Source organism: Centruroides vittatus, unplaced genomic scaffold, assembly GCF_030686945.1.
Source record: "Centruroides vittatus isolate TY-2023 unplaced genomic scaffold, ASM3068694v2 contig_18, whole genome shotgun sequence".
In the NCBI taxonomy this organism is placed as follows: domain Eukaryota; kingdom Metazoa; phylum Arthropoda; class Arachnida; order Scorpiones; family Buthidae; genus Centruroides; species Centruroides vittatus.
The window spans coordinates 5,900,522-5,913,379 of record NW_027121101.1 but is presented as its reverse complement, the minus strand read 5'-3'; the positions used below and the strand labels follow the sequence as shown (position 1 = coordinate 5,913,379).

Below are 12,858 nucleotides of genomic sequence, written 5' to 3'. Positions count from 1 at the left end.
TATCGTGTCTGCTGGAAAAGTTCGCCTTTTCTAATTAACGCTTATGAATTTTATAAAAGGTAAATAGAGGAAACTTATCAAAGTTTCCGTAAACACGCTTGTAAATATTTTTTTTTTTTATAAATAAAGGGACAAGGTTTACAGAAGTCTTGACACCTGCAGGTCTTTGCACTCTCTCATCATCATCATCATCCACTATATGAGGTAATGTTTCACATGAAAGAACAAGGCGGTGATAAGAAATGGGACGAATCATCAACCGTGTTCCTGATTGAAAATTCTTTTATTTTTGCTTGGTTTTTAATTAACCCTCTAAATTCTATTTTATGTAAAGTGATTTTTCTATTTTTAATTGTTCCAAAAACGAGGACAATAGAGATACTATTCGATCACGATTCACACTAGTTCCTCTATAGGGGCGTATATCGTTTTAGAATTAAAGCTTTTTAAAAGTTTTAATTATTTACTCCGAATGGTATTTCTTTGAATTGCTATCTTTAAATATGGTACCGGATAATTGATTTAATTCCGGGAAAAATTCTTGTAATTCTGGAACGTTTCCTGTCTCTCTAAAGATACGTGTTCTAGATTTTAATACAGTAAATATACAATAGATGGCGCTAATGATAGTATTGCAGAAATATCCGTAATTACCACAATATAGGCTACTCCGTCTCGTCATACCGGATAAACGGCTTACAATTTGAGATGAATCTCTAAGTGAAATATATTCTATCGACTTGGGATAGAACATATAATACTATTTTCAGTGCATTCCGTGAAACAAAACTAATAATGTGTGTCCGATGAGAGAGAGGTGATGAGAAAGTTCGAATGAAAGAAGCTTTAGCGATTGAGGAAAAAAGACAGAGATCGTGAGAACTAATGTCTGTATCGTGATTAATTCCGCTGAATAGAAAGTTCTGACGGATACGAATAAGTAAAATAATCACGTAATATCCTAAGTACCGAGAAACTATTTTCTAAATCACTTCTTTATAAAAAACTTTTATATAGACCTGCTGGAGAAATCGAATAAATGAAAGGTGAATATTACGTCCGTAGCATTTCGAGTTCTATCTTATTAATGAAATTTCATATTATCGATTGCAAATAGATTGACTTATGTTTCGAAATCGTTGTTTATATAATTTACGTCTTCGTGGTCTTAATACTTCCTTATATTAGCTATTTAAATATGGTGTTTCTGAAAATTAATTTATAAATTTTTAAAATAGAACTTTGAAAAAAATTTCCGTGCGCTGCTTTAAACCTTTCTTGTTTTAGGACGGACTGAATAGTTTGTCCGTCCTATTTAAATATTTAATCGTTTGGGAACTGTTAACGAGATTTTTAGGATTAACAATTGTTAGCTTTTACGTATAATGGTTATTAATCTTTGTTAGATTTAATATAAAATATTTAACACAGATCGATTTTCTAAATATTCTCTGATCTTCTTAGTAAACGATTAAAATAGATAAACTAATAATTTACTATATTCGTATGAAATCATATGGGGAAATGCATCTAAGTTACAATAACGAATTCAATAAGATAATCAAAAACTGGCCACCTTAAAATGAATAATTAATTAATAATAAAACGTTCCCGATACGATTCTAGAGAACACACGTAAATTGTTTGGAAGAGAACAATAATCTTAGGCAATTAAAACGTGCCTAATATCAAAGTAATCGATAGAAATGCGAGATATCGAACAATGCCATTCGTAAACAATACCACAGCAAGTTTCTTCTATTGAATAACTTAGACGTACAGTACATAGTGGTCAATTGTGAATGGTTAAAATAGTTATCGATAACAATTTCGTGTCATAAATCTAGTCGTAATGCAGACATAACAAATCAGATTTTAAGATTTAGATAAGAGTTACATAAGAAGTGAAATGACACTTAAATGAGATTTCGCTTGTAATTTTCATCTAAGTATAAAAAGCAATGATTTTAAACACCTGTAACAAATAATTACATACTAATGTTAGCATTACTGCCTACAGCATATAATAAATTTGGCTTTAGACTCTACGGCAGTTCTTTCAAGGTTTTTTTTCCGTCCTGTATAGGATTTACTCCCGTCACAATAAATCCTGCATTGTTTATCTATCCTTTTTAAATGAATCTTCTTTATAAATAAACATTATACTATAAACACTAAATACCTATTTTTATTCTAGAACCTAATTATTGTTTACTTACATTAAATTATTATTTTGTAATTATTACAATATTATTTCAACTGGAATTTAATAAAAACACGATTAAGAGCTAACAAATCGAATAAAAATATGATGATAATATACCTTAACATCCATACACTTTATAATGTTATGGATAAATGTCATCCATATTTTAATCTCGCCTGTCATCGATTTTCATTTCTTTTTTCGTAACTGCAAGTCACGAAGTATCGCTCTCCGATAAATGACAATTCAATAATTTGTAAGCTTTCATTTTTTCTAATCCAAATTGTGATTTAATTATTTATTATCATCATCATCATTCAGGATTATTATTAAACACTTGATTTAATTTTATTTAAAAAATAAATCGCATTTTCAGTTTAATATTTTTTGAGTGATTGTAAGCAATGAGTTCAAAATCAGAATGTGGAACAGAAATTCAGACTTGTTCGAAAACCAAAAAATTAGTTTAAAAATAATTAGAAACTGGTCTAATATTTTTTCTCCCTCCCTTCTGTTGGATACGCTAATTGACCATCTTAATTAAGCCTTTAAGTTAAATACTTTACAGACAATTCATAAAGCATATACAAAAGAAACAGATGTTAAAAACAATTAATCTACGCGAAATTTGCGCACAGCTTTTTGTCTTTAAACCGGAGATTTTAATTTAATTATTGCATTTCTTCAGTTTTATTTAAATAACAATATAATTCAAATTAACGTTAATTTAATAATTTTCTTTAAAATATGTTTTTAATTATATATAGATAACTAAATACAATTATCCTATTATATTTTTAGAAATAGCTGGATATTTATTATTTCCATTATCGACTTATTAATTGCTGTGAAAAATTGAAAACATTGTGGTAATTATCCATTTCGTTTTTATAATAAATTCTTTTGGTGTCAATAGTTTTCAAGTTATTATTTGGCTGACTTTTAGAACGAAACCTTTACAAATTTGGTAATGATCCAAAATAGTTTTTTTCTTAATCACTGCTAGAGAACATTATCCTTGACTATTATAACCGATGTTTAAAAAAAAAATCTACTCGAATAGTTTAATTTAATATTTGGTCTTTACTGTGCTGAATTCTGTGACGTCACTTATTGTTAGCGCAATTAACAATAAAGTCTAATGTCAATTGTGACGTTATTTTCACCTTGAGAAGACCTTCTGTTAACAGAATGATTTTTTCTTTCTTTTTTTTACAAATACTTAGACGATTTTAGATCTTTAAATTGTAACCTTTCGCCAATATCCTAATTTAACTAAAGATCAGTTTCGAATTTACCACTTTTATTTAAAAAATTTGAAAATAGCATGAATAAGCAGAAGCATATTTTGAAAAGCATGCTTTTGTTTTTGAAATATTTGCCAGTTGTTATAGCCAGAACAATAAAACAGATGGTTTAAAAAATGTGTTTAGTAATAATGAAATGATTTTATAATTACTAAATATCAGTGAAAGTACCTCAAATTGTAAATTTATCAACGAATCAGTTGACATAAAATGGTATAAAAGTAACTATAATGATCGATCATTGCTCGTAAAATGAAGACGAAGCACCTGTTTGATGTTCTCTTTTTACCTGTTTAAATAAGGTCAAGGTTCCAACCTATACCTCTTTCTTTCCTCCTTTTTTTCATTAAATTTTGATAAAAATTAAATTTTACACTTAAATTTATGAATGCTATGAAATTAGCTAAATCGAAATGGCACTGATGAAAATATTAACATTCTCTAAAGCATGTTTTATTAATAATAATCTATTCATTTTTAAGCTAAAGAGTGGAAGAAATCAATCAAATGATGATAATTGAGTTCAAAGGATACATTAATCGTTCGTTAATCTGAAAGCACGTGTTTACGAAAAAATAAAAGCACGTGCTTTTTTTACAATCGAGTAGCGTCTTATCAATAAAGATTTAAACAAGAGATTTCATCATTAACATAATTTATTTTTATGCGAATCATAATTTAACCTTATTATGTCAATTGAGTGAAAATATTTCTTGTAACCTATATACTTGGTAGAGATGTGTAGTTGCAAGCAACGTCAAATATTGCATCATACGAGTAAATGCGCGAGTTTCTCGTTTACTCTCACGTCATGGGAATAGCCTCTCGTGATTGGTGGATCGTTCGATTCGTAAGGGAAGGAAACACGTGTCGTGTTAGGATCTTCCTTTTATACACACTTTCTAGGCTGACGGTCTGTACGGTAAAATAACGTTTTAATAATGAACGGGTTGTGGGTGTTTGGATATGGATCCCTTTGTTGGAATCCTGGATTTGCATATCGTGATAGTAAAATTGGATATGTCTGTGGATATAGCAGGCGATTTTGGCAAGGAAATGACGTTCATCGAGGCACACCGGATAAGGTAAGTTCTCTCTCTCTCTCTTTTTTTAGTATACGTTGATTTTTAAAACTAAATTTTATTTATTTATTTCTTAAATCTAGCCTGGAAGAGTAGCTACATTAATAGAAGATTGTTCGGTAAGTAGAAAGTAATTTTTATTTATTAATTTTTAAAACACTTGATTTAAGCTAAATAGAATTTAATTGCATTCTAGGGTATAACGTGGGGTCGAGCCTTTCTACTAGAAAACGAAGATAGTAACAGTTCGTTAGCTTATTTAGAAAATCGCGAAGGTAAATTGGGAGGATACAGTGCTACTTTTGTGAAGTTTCAACCACGTGATCGGAAAGAAGACACGATTCCAGTTTTGCTATATATTGCTCGCGATAACAACAGGCTGTATATCGGACCAACATCTCTACCTCAATTAGCTACAGATATAGCTACTTCTATTGGCAACTGTGGACATAATGCCGAATATTTAATGAGATTGGCTCATTTTATGAGAGAAAATGTTCCGGAATATTGGGACGATCATTTGTTTACATTGGAAATGTTAGTTAAAGATCGATTAAAGGAAGAAAACATTCCACTTAAGAGTCTGATGGGTGATTGGGACGTATTCAGCGACGATTATGCTCCTAGGCAAGAGAACGTTACAGAACCATCTACGTCTAGTAGGACCGATTTCTCTTCACTAGTTCCATCCAGGAAGTTACGTTGCCTCAACATTTGAGTTTGTTATCTCAATATCACGTGGACTGATTTTGTAATTTATTGGTGAAGTTCCTAAGAGAAAATTGTATATGTTTTCTTATTCTACTACGAATCACGTCTTCCATTTGGTAACGCGTTTTAAATGATGAATATGCATCTCGGCTTTGTCAGCCGGATAAGGGTACCATTCGTTCTTGAATTACCTTTTTGTGTATTATAATTGCAAATAAATTTTTTTCTTTTTGTAATTTGAAGATGTTCTTCGGGTTACTAATCTTCTCGAATGACAATTTTTTTAAAAAAATGTTTAAATGAGAATTAATTTTAATAACCTTTAATCACGGAACCTTCTACTTTCCCCTAAGATTGAATGACTACTGATTTTTATTCCGTTTGGAATTATAAATAGCAGCAGAAATAGCTAAGGACCCCTACCATAAAGTTTTAAATAATTTTTTCGAAATTAAAATATATTAAGAACTCTAAAACACTAAATTTAAATTTTTTAAAATTATATTTTATTTAATTTTCAATGATCCAAAATGGCCGAAATTCATATAGACTAGGCATGGGCAACCTGCGGTCCTCTGTGACTTTTTCTATGTCCCGCATGCCATCAAGATTCTTAAATATATCTGTCATAAATAATTTAAAATAAGTAAGTCATAAGGCTAAGTATGTTTATCACATTCAATGTTTTTCTTGTACTTATTTAACCTTTTTTCTTAATTTATTTATAAAGGTAAGGAGGATGCTCGGGTCCCAGGGCCATTCCCTGGTTACGCTACTGCCAATGTTTTTAGTGCTTCTGCCAGACCTCGCATCAAAGTGTCATATGGCCCTTTATCACAGAAGAGTTGCCCACGCATGATATGTCAAGTCAACGGCATTCGTGCCAAATTTGGCACGCGGAGAAATTTTTGTGTCACTCCAAAAAATTAGAAAAATTCTAATAAATTTTGTTTAAATTTTTTTAAAATTGTTTAAAGCAAAATTTTTAATTTAGAAAAAAGCATCCGTAATCCATTCAATATTTACGTTAAATTAGAAAAACTAGGATTTAAATTGATTGATTTCTAGCACAATTCAATACGGAAACAAAAATTTCTTTGTTAAACAAAATGAACGAAATCGTCAGTAGTTGAAAATACTAAAATTTGTCTTGTTCTCAAAGTTAAAAGCCAAATATTAATTGCTGTCACAGATGCAGCAACAGAAATCCAGTAATATTATGCCTATACAGTATTCTACATTCGTACTCGTATATATGGCGTAGCCAAGAGAGAATCGATGGTTCGGATTCTATCCTTACGTATTCAAATATTATTATTACTACTAAAATACCATATATGATTTGCATATTTATTTAAATCGAAGCATATTTCTGTGCCGAATTTATTTCAAGCTATCATTAAATGCGAAACTAAACGTTTTTAAAAGCCCAAGCCACTCCATTTGTTGGGCTGCAATTTGAAAAAAATTGTAGATCTATATATCCCACTGTCGTCCGTCCGTCTGTCTTTCTTTAATCTCGAGAATAAAATTAGATAGATGTAATCCGAGACCAGATATGGATACCTTAGGGGCAGGAGGCATCGATTAACTATATACAAACGTCTGATGAAAATCAGAAGTCACGTTATTTCAATTCAAAACTTTCCCCGAAAGGTGTTAGATAGATGATGGGCACGACTCTATTGTTAAAGGAAAGTACGATGTACAGTACAGGGGCAAGACACTGCTAATTTGAGATGGAGAGCATATGTTTTAAATTAAAAATTTCAGCTCTGCATTGTGACGATGTCACAATAAATAATTGCTCGTTCTTTTTAATTATTTGTATTATATAATGTCATAATAAAATCTTTTTGCAATTACTCTTATTTGAATCTGACATCACTGATATAGATCATACAGTGTGATGGTGATTAGGAAATAAAATCTAATTAATTCTTAGGATTTTTCTGAATTTTTTATGTAAATTTTAATTAACATAAATTTTTCATTATAATTCCGCAGATTAACGATGACATTAATAATTCTGACCGTGACCTTTGTGCATTACAGTTCTACTGATTAATTGCGAGTGTGACGTAATTTTAATTGGCGAATACTATTTTTTAAAAGATTAATTGCTTAGAACTGTTTAGCCATTCGAAATGGTATAAGAAAACATTAAATGACCATCAAAGACGTTAAACTCATTTGAAACATGTTTTTGAAGATTACGTAGGCCAACTAAAGTGACGTCATTTGCAATCAATTATTTGGTATGTAACACAAACCGCCGTGGTTTTGACGCTATGACGCAGTGTGTCGTATATCAACGATTAAATACGTCACAAAAAAAACGATACATTCAAAATATACACTCAAAAACCAATGTCGTGCATGTTGATAAACAATTAAAGACGTACATATGTAAATGAGCTCGCGAAATTACGTCACAAATATTAACGTAATTAAGCATAATTATGTTTCATAAATATATTCATAATTCTAACAAATCACATTTCAGATTAATGACGTTAATTTCGTCAAAATACATCGAACTACGCGAAAATATTTTTTTGATATTATTCTATGAATTCATCTTGCTAATTTTGCTGTAAATATTTTCGGTACAAGTTCATAAAAATGATTATTATTTTTATTAAGATTAATTAAAATTTTTGATAAAAAAATATAATTAAATAAGAACTTGTATGTATTACTATTTAGAAAATGATACTGCATACAAATAAGTTTTAAATGTATAAAAATGAGGAAAAATTTATATTTCCAAGTTAAAAAAAATCTAAAATTCCGTGAAAATAATTATACTCGGAACATCATATCCGTGCCCACCATTTACCGAGTGGATAAAACCATTGAACACTTGGTCGCGTGTTCGCGCCTGACAAACGGGCTGGCCACGTGGAGTTTTCCGGATTTTCTTCACGTGTCTAAAAGCTAAATAGGGGTTAGTTTTCAATAGAAAGTTCTCCCGGAAAGCAATCTCTCTTTGCAGATTACCCTTATGTTGCAATGCCTTATCCATCAATCCTGCAATCCTTTACATTATTTCTAATTTTACAAATTCCTAATAATCCATGATTACCAAAATATTCTAGCTTCAGATAAAAAGTGTGTGTTACGTAAAACTTTTCCCTTAAGCAAAATTAATACATAACTATAATTCTGAGGACATCATGCAAAAAGATTCAATGGTCCCCATCAATTAAAAAAAAGAATGGAAATCATTATATTTTCAATAAACTTTTTTCATATTGCACGATAAAGCTTTATCATAGAAGAAATACTTTCAAATAATGTATATACTTATAAAATATTAATATTTAAAAACATTCAAGCAGCTCGAGGCTCCCAGTTCTCTATGGCACCCCTCATTGCGGGAGTCTAGTTGCACCTTGATATAATCTATTTACTCCGTCAATTCAGTTTAACATTTTTCACAAAAAAAAATTAATGTAATTTACTTATGAGCGAATAGGCGCCAACTTTAAGTGGTGCCAGACCACCAAAGTTTTGGAAGGCCACTTAAAATATTATTGGGGCTGAACGGGTTCCGACTCCTTAGAGTCGGCGCCCATGTATGAGATCGTTAAAAAAATATATTTGATAATCTACTGTTATTTATCATTTAGATTAATTTAAATTATCATCACGTACACCGTTTAAAAAGTTAATGTAGAAATTGTTAATGGATAAGTAGGTGTCGTCGGAATTATATATCACGAAAAGGAAACTTTTACGTTGTATAACCTTGAGTCATAATTTATACGGTTCACATTAATTTATAAAAACATTCCCAAATGGTTACTTATCGGTAAGTGATCGATTCCATCAGTATATAAAGTTTCTAATTTATTTATTTATTTTTATTAAATCGACGTCACATAACGAAAAATTGCTAAAGGCAAGGTCTACCAGATTGAACTGGATCACTCTCTCATATGTTTTATCTGTCCCACTTTTAAAAGTAAATAGTTAATGTGCATTATTAGTTGATGTAAATTCGATTGCGTGACAGCAAATGTTTCCTACTTTATCGGTTGCCAGTTTCATGTCGTATTAATTCTGGTTAAAAAAAAAGTCACGAATGTTCTTGAGACTTTTATGGCAAAATACTTTGCGAATAGAAAAATTCTAAGTGAACATTAAAATAAGACTCTATATATAGCTTTAAAAAGATTATTTTCAGAGTTGATTTTGGATAAGATCGGGTCTTAAAAATTTATCTTAATCCAATTATCGCTTGTTTAAAATTACCTTGAATTATCGGATAGACAAGAATTTAAAGATTATTTAAATCGGTATCAGTGTCAATCCTTTATCTTATTAATTTGTCTTTCGTAACTTAAACGTAATCGAGCTTTTATTTCTGTAATAAAGGTTGAAAGGTTTTTATTGTAGCAATAGTTATAACCAGTATTTTATTTTACTTTATTTTCTTCAGAAAAAAAAAAAACTTTAAATGCTATTGAGAAACTGAAAATTTTAAAAGGCTGTACTTTAAAACAATATCCTCTATAAATGCACATTCCACGAAAAATGTCTCTAATACCATAAAAGTATTATTTAAAGAATATTGTCAAAAATTTTAATAATTTCTAATACAGAAATAAATTTTAAAAAATCAACTACATTTATCTTTCATATAGCATTAATTACCTTTATCATTAAAAAAATGAAAATCTACTGATTATAAATGTGCTTTTTATATCAAATATAGAAGACTATTCAATTATTTACCTATGGACAGAAATGAAAGTTTGCAGGGAAAGAAAAATGTGTCGTATCCATGTCTACCTGATCTCAATGAAAGATGAAGTAACTCAATATTTCACTTTATCGATAAAAATACCGTCTTCGGAATTTACTACCATCAATCATCGATTTAAAGAGAAAAACGATTAATTTACTAAAATTTACTTAGCAAGCTGTAACATAATGAATTAGCCTCTATTATAATACGCTTAGCTAATGAAATTCTGCAAATATTTACGCATAAATATCACTAATGAACACAAATATCTGTTCATTTAAATTGTAATCTCTGTATTTAAATAATAATAATAATAATAATAATAAAATATCAGCTTAGTAATTACAGCTTAGGTATGGTTGCATAATGAAACAATTCAAGAAAACAGGAAAATAATATTACGTTGCGAGGGGGCCTCATATTAGGGCCTCGCGACTGATTTATATATAATATAGTTTAATTAACCGTTTAATAAAATAAAAGCTTTTTATAATTACAAATTATAATAAATTGTTGCTTAATTTATTATTTGTTTAATTTTTTTAACAGAAACTAACTTTACAGCTTAATTCCTTAAGTTTGTAAACTGTACGACGTGCAGAATCTGACCATCCGTTTGTGAATAATAATTATTATTATTGTAATTACTTTAATATATTTTACAACGTATCTATATTAACACTTTGATTTATGATTTATTACATTATTTAAGAACGGTGTAGGCTATTTCCTCAATGTTGTAAATAGAAGAATCAATTTTTAATAATTGTTTTTAAAATATTTACTAATACAATCTATCTATTTTATCATTATTTGTTAAATTCTCCTTGAAGTATTATAGAGGTTATTAAGAACGAACTTGTAAGTTTCATTCTATCCATTCATAATTTTCCTCGTGTCTTACAATTATCGTCTTCCCCCTCCCCCTTTTTTTGTAATTTCTTATAACTAGCGTGTTAAAGATTACAATTTCTCAATGACAAAATTCCTATTTATAATTTTAACAAAAACATTATAGACATTGATTCAAAGTACTGTACTAAAAAGAAACTCGAAGCGAAAAAATAAGAAAAATTAACTTTGCCTTTAACGTATACATAATTAACAATCGAATAATTAAATGGAAAACATAGGGGGAAAGAAAGAAATTACCGCTCACGATAGATTTCTTCAGATAAACATCAATTCATAATTCATACAATTTTCTTCTCCATTGTGTTCGACTCAATGGAGTAAGGTGACAAATCTTCAATTATGGGTACGATTATGCGCGACAGATGGCAGCACAAACAACTGGCCACCATGTGCCACACGAAGCTAAAAGATTTATAGACTTATTCATTAAAACCACTTAACGACAAAAGCAATGGCAGTTAGCATCATTAAAACTAACATACATAACATTCACTGATCATTACAACACTTTTATCAACTTCATTCCATCGTTTGACGTGATGGGTAGCAATTATTACTCCAACGAAATTTCTACAATAAAGGCAATTTACATAATGAAGTGGAAAAAAACTGGCTCCATTGTGAAGAGCAACTCTGTCCGAAGCGAAAAAACCAATTGTGTTTTAACGACCATTTGGAGACATTTTGACGAAACAAATGCTTTATTTTTTACCATTCTTTCCGCCTCCCTCCTCTACTTAATTAGAGAAAAATATTTGCTTAAAAATCGTGAGAACTCGGGATAACACAAAACCATTTATTAAAATAAACTTTAGGTATATTTTTAATTATTGCAGTTTTTTTACACCAAAAAAACAATTGTTATTATCATGCGAAAGGATATCAGACGTGGGAGAATGGAGTTGTACACGAACGGCATGGTCATTTTTACTATATGCAAGAAGCAAATTAATTATAATTAACCAGCAACAAATTTAATTGTTCCGAAACCCTAAGGCATGTGTATTAGTATTAATGTTGACATTCTCATTTAGTGCCATCAATTATACTTTACTTATTGCAAATTGTTCACATATAACTTAATTCGCATCGTTTACATTTTAGTCTCGTGATGCAGATTAAACGTGTTTATGCCTATAAATTATATATTTATTTACGTATATCACGACCGAAATACTGAAAATTCAGAATATTCGATTGAGCATCCACACCAATGATCCAAAAAGAAATGTTGGTAAACTTAGTTAAATACGTCGGAACATATTAATTTATGAACATTCGATTCAAAAATCATCGCATCACCTTACATAAGATCGATTTAAGATTATTTTAACGATGTGTAATATGCCAATACGACAAACAGATAAATGTTTGATATCATTCATATCTATGTAATTATATGGAGTAAGTCTTAATGAATATTAAATGTATAATTATGCAATTATCGTTAACCCGCAATCTTAAAACGTAGCTATTTTATAATAAAGGTTGTCAAATTTATAAACTTAAATATCTTCCATTTAAGATTTATACAGGCGTTATTTCCGTGGAGTAAAATTTAAAAATGAATTTGTTTTAAAGAATTTTACGTGCAATATCCCGATTAAATCTTTATCGATATCCCATTAAGTCTTGATATTTTGATAATGCTTAAACTAGTTGGAAAATTGATGAGCTACATGTTCATTTTAGTCAATTAGTCCATTTTTAAACGAGTTAAAATGTTTAAATTAATGAGAGTAAAACCTTTATGTACTGTACAATAAGCCCGTATAATTTTTTATTTGACACGTAAAAATGATTATATATGTAATGCAACAACTAGATTTAATCATTGTTTGTATCTAGATGGAAATGATGGTTCGCTTCTTTACTGTTTGT

The 12,858-nt window shown here is 29.5% G+C and overlaps 2 protein-coding genes across 2 annotated transcripts in view; one reads left to right on the top strand and one right to left on the bottom strand.

Moving 5' to 3' along the window:
- The window catches only part of LOC136969617 (constitutive coactivator of peroxisome proliferator-activated receptor gamma-like), a 41,410-nt gene extending 31,757 nt beyond the window's left edge, over window positions 1-9,653 (bottom strand). Inside the window, exon 1 of the mRNA XM_067263859.1 lies at window positions 9,567-9,653. The gene's annotated coding sequence lies outside the window, so the exon portion shown is untranslated. The remainder of the gene's footprint in view (window positions 1-9,566) is intronic.
- Window positions 4,165-5,548, top strand: LOC136969725 (putative glutathione-specific gamma-glutamylcyclotransferase 2). Its single transcript, XM_067264005.1, has 3 exons — window positions 4,165-4,598; window positions 4,679-4,714; window positions 4,792-5,548. Exons 1-3 carry the CDS (start codon window positions 4,455-4,457, stop codon window positions 5,311-5,313), a joined length of 702 nt encoding a protein of 233 aa, XP_067120106.1. The 5' UTR covers window positions 4,165-4,454; the 3' UTR covers window positions 5,314-5,548.
- Window positions 9,654-12,858: the final 3,205 nt, after the last annotated feature.

Excerpts from the sequence above, each read along its gene's own strand:
- LOC136969725 (XM_067264005.1), top strand. The coding sequence starts at position 4,455 with ATGAACGGGTTGTGGGTGTTTGGATATGGATCCCTTTGTTGGAATCCT. Across the intron at positions 4,599-4,678 it reads ATCGAGGCACACCGGATAAG|CCTGGAAGAGTAGCTACATT; the intron begins GTAAGTTCTCTC and ends TCTTAAATCTAG. Across the intron at positions 4,715-4,791 it reads CATTAATAGAAGATTGTTCG|GGTATAACGTGGGGTCGAGC; the intron begins GTAAGTAGAAAG and ends ATTGCATTCTAG.